Source organism: Medicago truncatula, chromosome 7 (assembly GCF_003473485.1).
Source record: "Medicago truncatula cultivar Jemalong A17 chromosome 7, MtrunA17r5.0-ANR, whole genome shotgun sequence".
Taxonomy (NCBI): Eukaryota; Viridiplantae; Streptophyta; class Magnoliopsida; order Fabales; family Fabaceae; genus Medicago; species Medicago truncatula.
In genome coordinates this window covers 36579264-36587326 of record NC_053048.1, presented here as the reverse complement: position 1 = coordinate 36587326, position 8063 = coordinate 36579264, and the positions used below count along the sequence as shown (strand labels likewise).

General features: G+C 33.4%; 1 protein-coding gene across 1 annotated transcript; it reads left to right on the top strand.

Moving 5' to 3' along the window:
- The first annotated feature begins 1805 nt into the window (after window positions 1-1805).
- LOC11413732 (TMV resistance protein N) lies at window positions 1806-6501 on the top strand. Its single transcript, XM_003624009.4, has 5 exons — window positions 1806-2351; window positions 2849-3944; window positions 4099-4374; window positions 4464-5459; window positions 5665-6501. The coding sequence occupies exons 1-5, from the start codon at window positions 1834-1836 to the stop codon at window positions 6145-6147; spliced, it is 3369 nt and encodes a 1122-aa protein (XP_003624057.1). The 5' UTR covers window positions 1806-1833; the 3' UTR covers window positions 6148-6501.
- The last annotated feature ends 1562 nt before the right edge of the window (window positions 6502-8063 follow it).

Below are 8063 nucleotides of genomic sequence, written 5' to 3'. Positions count from 1 at the left end.
TTTTTTATATTTTTATATATAACCAACCGATCTCTCTCTCTTTAAATTTGCGATTTTTTCACTCTTGTTCGTTTCGCTCTAGCTAACTTATAGTTCATCACCGTCTCTGTCAACCATCTAAATTAAATAATTAAACATATTTTATACTATTATCGTGTATACACCCAACTACAATCACATATTTTGGAGAATGATAATTAAGTGCAGTCTCTTACCAAGGAAAACGTGATCTTTTAAAAGACCAATAGGCCACTAACTATAAAGAGGGTGGAAAGGTCAATTGTCCATAGTTTTGATTAAAGGTATACTTGGATATTTTACTACGAAAGAAAGGGATGGATGGTTGTTGTAGTTTTCAACTTAGTTAATTACTCCAAAATCAATATCAATATTGTTTATTAATTTTCTGCATACCTAGAATATCACATTCCAATTCCTATACCTCTGTTCAACCCACCGAAACTGAGATTCTACTAAAAAGATAAATGTTAGAGTCACACTCTTTAAAATTCTCTTTTAACACACTCCAATCAAAATAAGCCATGTAATCCACTTTTTTATTTCCTTTACCGGTTACCTGTTTCACTTTGTTTCAAATTAAATCCAACTGAAAACGGCCACCAGAGCTTGCGAATAAGACATTGAAGGGGATGAGTTATGGACAGAGAAGGAGCCGTCTGATTTGCTGAGAACCTTGAAGGATCCATGGTGATTTTGTTCAACTTTTTTTTGTTTGTTTGAGAGATGTTTTGTTCAACAACTTGTATTACCGGTTAATAGGTAAAGGAAAATCAAAATTGAATGAGGTGATTTATTTTGATTGAAATGTGTTAAAAAATGGCTCTTCTTCCATCCAAAATTGTTTCATTCCATACAAATTGACAAAAATGCATTTCACATTACTTACTTAAGTCACATAAGTGTTATATCCAACTTTAATTAAATCACTCTTAATTCTCTTAATTACAATTTAAATGAGTTAAGTCACCCTAAATTACCACACGTGTTTACAAACAAATCTTAAATATATATTTATCTTTATTGACCATTTTTTTTTTATTTACTCTTTTTGCATTTGTGCAAGTGTAAAATAACTAATTGTTAAGGAAAGAGTATAATAATTGACAACAAAAATTCATATATAATATGAAATTTGTTGGTAAAAGAGTAATCGTGAAATTTGTTTTAAAAAAAAACGTTTAAATTTTAAAACGATGTATAAATAGAAACAAAAATTTTTTTTGAAAGAAGAAACAAAATTTTCTTAATAGCTAACAATTGGAAAGAAACAAAAGTAGGAGTTATTATGTAATATGTAATGTCTCAAATTACATAATATATATATGAGACATTAATCAATCTCTAAGAAAACGAATTAATCAGTCTTTATAAAGACGAATTATATTTTACATTATTCTGGCACATTTTTACCACACTTAAAAGTTCATCAACGGACGCCGAAAGAAAAAAAGCTACATGGGGAGGAGGAAGAAGCTTTGGATATGGTGGAGAGATAACTCAAAATATTACTTATTAATCAATACTACACAAGTGATAGATACAGTTCATGGTGTACCAATAACATTAGTCTCCAGATTCATTTTTTTTTTTTGTATTATCCGGCATTTAAACTTCAACCTTACATATATGCATTATTCCTACTAACCGATCAAAGCTTACGAGGGATTCTCCTGATTCATCTATAAACACAATAATATGGTGCACCATTTACACATTATCTTGTCTCAAACACTGTCACTGTTAAAAGCAGCATACATAAAATAACACAGCTACCACAGTACAAACTAGAAGGTTGTGCCAATTATTGAACAAATGGCAACATTCACTATATGTGAAGCATCTTCTTCCTCTCCATGCAGTTCAAGTTCGACCACACGGTTATGCAGCTACCATGTGTTTTTGAGTTTTCGAGGAGAAGATACACGCAAAGGATTCACTGATCATTTACGCGCTGCCCTTGAAAGAAAAGGGATCACAACTTTCAGAGATGACAAAGACCTTGAGAGAGGGAAAAACATTTCAGAAAAGCTAATCAATGCAATAAAAGATTCTATGTTTGCCATCACTATTATCTCACCAGACTATGCATCTTCCACTTGGTGTTTGGATGAGCTTCAAATGATCATGGAGTGCAGCAGCAATAACAACCTGCATGTTTTGCCAGTCTTCTATGGTGTGGATCCGTCTGATGTAAGGCATCAAAGAGGAAGCTTTGAGGAAGCCTTCAGAAAACATCTAGAGAAATTTGGTCAAAACAGTGATAGGGTTGAAAGATGGAGAAATGCAATGAATAAAGTTGCTGGTTACTCTGGATGGGATTCCAAGGGCCAGTAAGTTAGTTATCTCATCATTATATAAACATGGTTGTGGAGTTCATTGATGAGATCCATTTGATTAAAGAGATTGGAAAGTTCAGTTTTCACATATTATTTAATTATTTTGGTGCTAAACACACAAATGTACGGTTACTTCTTGTATTTGTATATTCTAACAGTTTAGAGTCTATTCTTTATTACTCATCTTGACCAATTCTTCCTAATATCAAATGTCAAGCATACTCATTTGCATGAGTTTACCTGTGTTAAAAATTCAAAATCACACATGTGTTTTGCTTTACCTCATATTTCATCTGACGGGGCATAATCATTTACAAATTACATTTAATAGCCTTGACTTTTGAGTTTACTTGGTCCTTCATAGTGTGACATTGAATGTGTTTCAGATTTTACCTTGGATCAAAAGGTAAAATAAGAACTTATATTTTTAGTTTGTTTCAATTTATTTGCTTAAGGTTTGGTTGTTGGCTGCTTTTGTTTGATCTGAACAGGCATGAGGCATTACTAGTTGAAAGCATTGCTCAACACATACATAGAAAGCTGGTTCCTAAATTGTCATCTTGTACAGAGAACCTTGTTGGGATTGAGTCAAAGGTGGAGGAAGTGAACAAGCTCATAGGTATGGGGTTGAATGACGTTCGCTTTATCGGCATATGGGGTATGGGTGGCATAGGCAAGTCAACTATTGCTAGAGCGGTCTATGAAGCAATCCGATGTGAATTTCAACTTACTTGCTTTCTAGAAAATGTTAGAGAGATATCTGAGACAAATGGTTTAGTTCACTTACAAAGACAACTTCTTTCTCATATGAGTATAAGTAGGAATGATTTTCATAATTTGTATGATGGCAAAAAAACAATACAAAACTCTTTCCGTAGGAAAAAGGTTCTACTTGTTCTTGATGATGTGAATGAATTAAACCAGTTGGAGAATATGGCTGGGAAGCAAGACTGGTTTGGTCCGGGAAGTAGAGTAATAATCACAACGAGAGATAAACACTTGTTAATGACACATGGAGTACATAAAACTTATGAGGTTTGGATGTTATTCCAAAATGAAGCTCTTAATCTCTTTTGTTTGAAAGCCTTTAAAGGAGATAAACCACAAGAAGGCTATTTGGATTTGTCCAAAGAAGTGGTGGACTATACTGGTGGTCTTCCATTGGCACTTGAGGTGTTTGGTTCCTATCTTTATGGAAGAAATGTTGATCTTTGGCATAGTGCCATTAAAAAAATAAGAAGTGTGCCTCTACGTAAAATCCAAGATAAACTGGAAATAAGTTATGAGAGCTTAGATCCAATGGAGAAGGATGTATTTCTTGATATTGCGTGTTTCTTCAAGGGAATGAAGATAGATAAAGTAATAGATATATTAGAAAATTGTGGTTATTTCCCCAAAATTATAATTCAAGTTTTGATTGACAGATCTTTGATAACTCTAGATCGGGTCAATAATAAATTGGGGATGCATGATTTGCTTCAAGAAATGGGCAGGAATATTGTATTTCAGGAATCTCCAAATGATCCTGGCAGATGTAGCAGGTTATGGTCTAAAGAGGACATCGATTCTGTGTTGACAAAAAATAAGGTGCTTACTATTTTTTTTGCCACTGTTGGATAATTGGTTTTAAGATACACACAGGGCAATACCTACAATTTATTTTTTTTTGTTTAAGATTGTGTCCCCCTCATTCTATGTTGAATAAGAATCACTTACATTCTAAGAGATTATGATTTTGTAGGGAACTGAAAAAATTAGCAGTGTAGTTCTGAACTTACTTCAACCATATGAAGCACGCTGGAGCACTGAAGCATTCTCAAAAACAAGTCAGCTAAAATTGCTCAACTTAAATGAGGTGCAACTTCCCCTTGGCCTCAGCTGCCTTCCTTGTTCGCTGAAAGTTCTTCGGTGGAGAGGATGTCCTCTTAAGACTCTAGCGCAAACAAATCAGCTGGATGAAGTTGTTGACATTAAATTATCTCATAGCAAAATCGAAAAACTTTGGCACGGAGTATATGTAAGGTCCTTTTACAAAGAGATCTATAAAGTTTTATCACTGTGACATTTGATGCTGATAATCTTTTCATATTTTACAATTTTGAGCAGTTTATGGAAAAGCTGAAGTATCTGAATTTGAAATTTTCCAAGAACCTAAAGAGATTGCCAGATTTTTCCGGGGTTCCAAATCTTGAAAAATTGATTCTTAAAGGCTGCTCAATCCTAACTGAGGTTCATCTATCCCTTGTACACCACAAGAAAGTTGTTGTAGTGAGTTTAAAAAACTGCAAAAGTCTAAAATCGCTTCCCGGGAAGTTGGAGATGAGTTCCCTGAAGAAGTTAATTCTGTCAGGCTGCAGTGAATTTAAATTCCTTCCAGAGTTTGGGGAAAAAATGGAAAATTTATCAATCCTTGCTTTAAAAGGAACAGATATAAGAAAACTGCCCTTATCACTTGGAAGCCTAGTTGGACTTACTAATTTGAACTTAAAGGACTGCAAAAGTCTTGTTTGCCTTCCGGATACCATTCATGGATTGAATTCCCTCATAATTTTGAACATTTCTGGATGTTCAAGACTTTGTAGATTGCCAGATGGATTAAAGGAAATACAGTGTTTGAAGGAACTTCATGCCAATGATACTGCTATTGATGAACTACCTTCCTTCATTTTCTATCTAGATAATCTTAAAGTATTATCATTTGCTGGTTGCCAAGGGCCACCGGCAATGTCAACGAACTGGTTTCCCTTCAATTGGATGTTTGGGGGTCAATCAGCTTCCACTGGATTCAGATTACCAACTTCTTTCCTGAGCTTACATTCTTTGAAATATTTAAACCTAAGTTATTGTAATCTTTCTGAAGAATCGATCCCGAATTATTTTCACCACCTATCATCTTTGAAGTCTTTGGATCTAACTGGTAACAATTTTGTTATCATACCAAGCAGCATTTCTAAACTTTCAAGACTGAGATTTCTTTGTCTAAATTGGTGCGAACAGCTTCAATTGTTGCCAGAGCTTCCATCAAGAATAATGCAATTGGATGCAAGCAATTGTGATTCATTGGAAACTCGTAAATTTGATCCAATAGAGAGCTTTATGAAGGTATGTATCCATTTGATTTATCTGTAACTGTAAATTATTGAACTACTTTCATGGTGATACATTAAGTTAATCAATGTGTAACACGGCCGCAAATAGAATATGAGCTGTAAAATTAACTTGGCTGTAAAAGTTTCAGCCTTTGGGTGTATGACATAATCTCCTATATCTTGTTACTTATTCAACTTCACACAATTATGTGCTGCAGGGACGCTGTCTACCCGCGACCAGATTTGACATGCTTATCCCATTCCCAGGGGATGAAATTCCATCTTGGTGTGTTTCTCAAGGATCTGTTTCCTGGGCTAAAGTACATATCCCTAATAATTTGCCGCAAGATGAATGGGTAGGATTTGCATTGTGTTTCCAGCTAGTGAGTTATACCTTCCCACCTGAACTGTGCAATCATGAGATTGATTGTTATTTGTTTTCACCTAATGGTAAGCAGCTGATCTTGATCAGCACCAGGAGATTACCTCCTATGGATCCATGTTATCCTCACCTTTATATTCTCTACTTGTCCATTGAACAATTCCGCGACAAGATTCTCCAAGATGATTATTGGGATGGCGTTGAATTTTCATTGAAATGTTATTGTTGCCATTCATTGCGAATATTCAGTAGTGGCTGCCGTTTGGTGTGCAAACAAGTTGTTGAAGTGTTTCAAGATCAAACAGTCGTCAGTCCTTGACAATAGCATCATTCATTCTGCAACGAACATTGAGCTTCCAGTGGCAAAATGAGATGAATTTGACCAGCAAAATGCTGCACTAGCAAACAACTTCCATAAGCAGTATCAGATGTAGGCAAAATCTTCAATATTCGAAACTTGTTTGAGTGGCCACTGTTTTAAAGAAGCTGGGCTTGAGGAAGATTTTCAAGTTATGCTACGGTGACTACAGTTTATATTGGTGAGATTCAGTCAAAGAAAATCTCTGATACTTAGTGTGGTTTCAATTCGAATTTGATGTACAAGATTTTTTTGATCTATGTATAAATTCATAAACCCTGTTCTTCTAATATTCCATCTATATTTATAGATAAATTTGAGATGAACTCCTTTTTACTTTTCTTTGGTGCCTCTCAGATTTTATTTTCTGATAAAATGATGTACATTTTTCTATATATATATACACACGAAACAAGAAAGGCTACTTAGAAGTAGTAGATATGGTGATAATATTCATTAGTGATTAGGAACTAATTACTGTTGAATAATCTGAGGCTACTAGCTCCTCCCAGTAACTCTAGATGCAGAAGTGGAACATAAACATTTTGCATTTTGAGATAATAATGAGTATAAGCACCAGGAAAAGCTAAAGGACTAAACATGCATGTTTTGAGCTCAATCTAATGAGCAAATGGATGCAACCTCCTTCCACATTGACATTATGCATTGATCTTGAACCATATAGACCTATTTGTAGTAACATGTTAGCAATATGACAGGAGGCCAAAAATTTTTAGAATCAGGTATAGCATTGAGAAACATGAAGAGTTTTTTAATGCACAAACTAGGATAACATTAGGGGTTTTGTATCTGAATTGTTGTGTCTAGTAAATAAAAAACTTAAGAGTCATGTGGAAATTAAAGCACCTATCAAGTTCCACAACCGCGGTCGTAGTGCATTTTTTTTTTCTCTTATGATAATATAAAATTTAGGTGAGTTGGATTCTGAGACTCATTAGTGTTAAGGAAGACTCAGTTAACGTTAATAGAGGTACTTATAGATCACTCATGATCCATTAAAGACCTATTTGGGCTAGCAGCAGGAGTTGATTCCATGCTCTTGTGGGCTATGGATCAACTTCTTACAAACTAAGTTAATTTATTGTTATTTCATTAGTATTGTAAAGTGACATACCAAACACAAATATTATTTTTCTTCAAAATGACATAATAAAACAAGGAGGGAGTATCTTATTACCTCTGTTCGAAATTATAAAGCACTTTCCAAAAATAATTGTATCATAAATCATAAATCAATTTACAATATTAATAAAACATTAATGACTCTTTTCATACCATGTCATTAATTATTATTAATCTATCTTCTTTAAAAAAAAAAAATATTGCCTCATATTGTCATCCATGAATGACACTTTTATAAATGATTCAAAATTTCATTTTTTTTTATCCTTCGATTCTCGGGAGAAAAAAACACATTGATAATCTGAAGTTTGGTCAGAACGTAAATAAAAACGGATAAAATATTCTTCTTCCTAAAAATTAAACTCGAATCTTCCAAACAATTCATTAGAGTTCATTAACCACTCAAACATAATTGCTTGGCTATTCAAAATTTCATTTTCTCATACTCAATTAATTATATTTTTTAATTTGTGTGAAATTGTTAAAATGTTTTATAATTTCATATTTAATTGTATTGATTGATTTTTCTTTTATAATTCATTTGCACTATTGCATACAATTACATAGCTTAATCACCTTAAATAACTAAAATTCATTTAAGAATAACTGAGATCCATTTAATGATAAACGTTTTTTAATGCGCATGGGAATATAACTCTGGATTTAATGGTTAAATTAAAAGACTTCAATTTTTTATTTTTTGAAAAATAATAGACTAAAATATTTATCATATA

What these genes read in the sequence shown, in the direction of transcription:
- LOC11413732 (XM_003624009.4), top strand. Translation starts at nt 1,834, where the DNA reads ATGGCAACATTCACTATATGTGAAGCATCTTCTTCCTCTCCATGCAGT. An exon ending in CTGTGTTGACAAAAAATAAG is followed by an intron (nt 3,945 to 4,098) that starts GTGCTTACTATT and finishes ATGATTTTGTAG; the next exon opens with GGAACTGAAAAAATTAGCAG. An exon ending in AACTTTGGCACGGAGTATAT is followed by an intron (nt 4,375 to 4,463) that starts GTAAGGTCCTTT and finishes AATTTTGAGCAG; the next exon opens with TTTATGGAAAAGCTGAAGTA.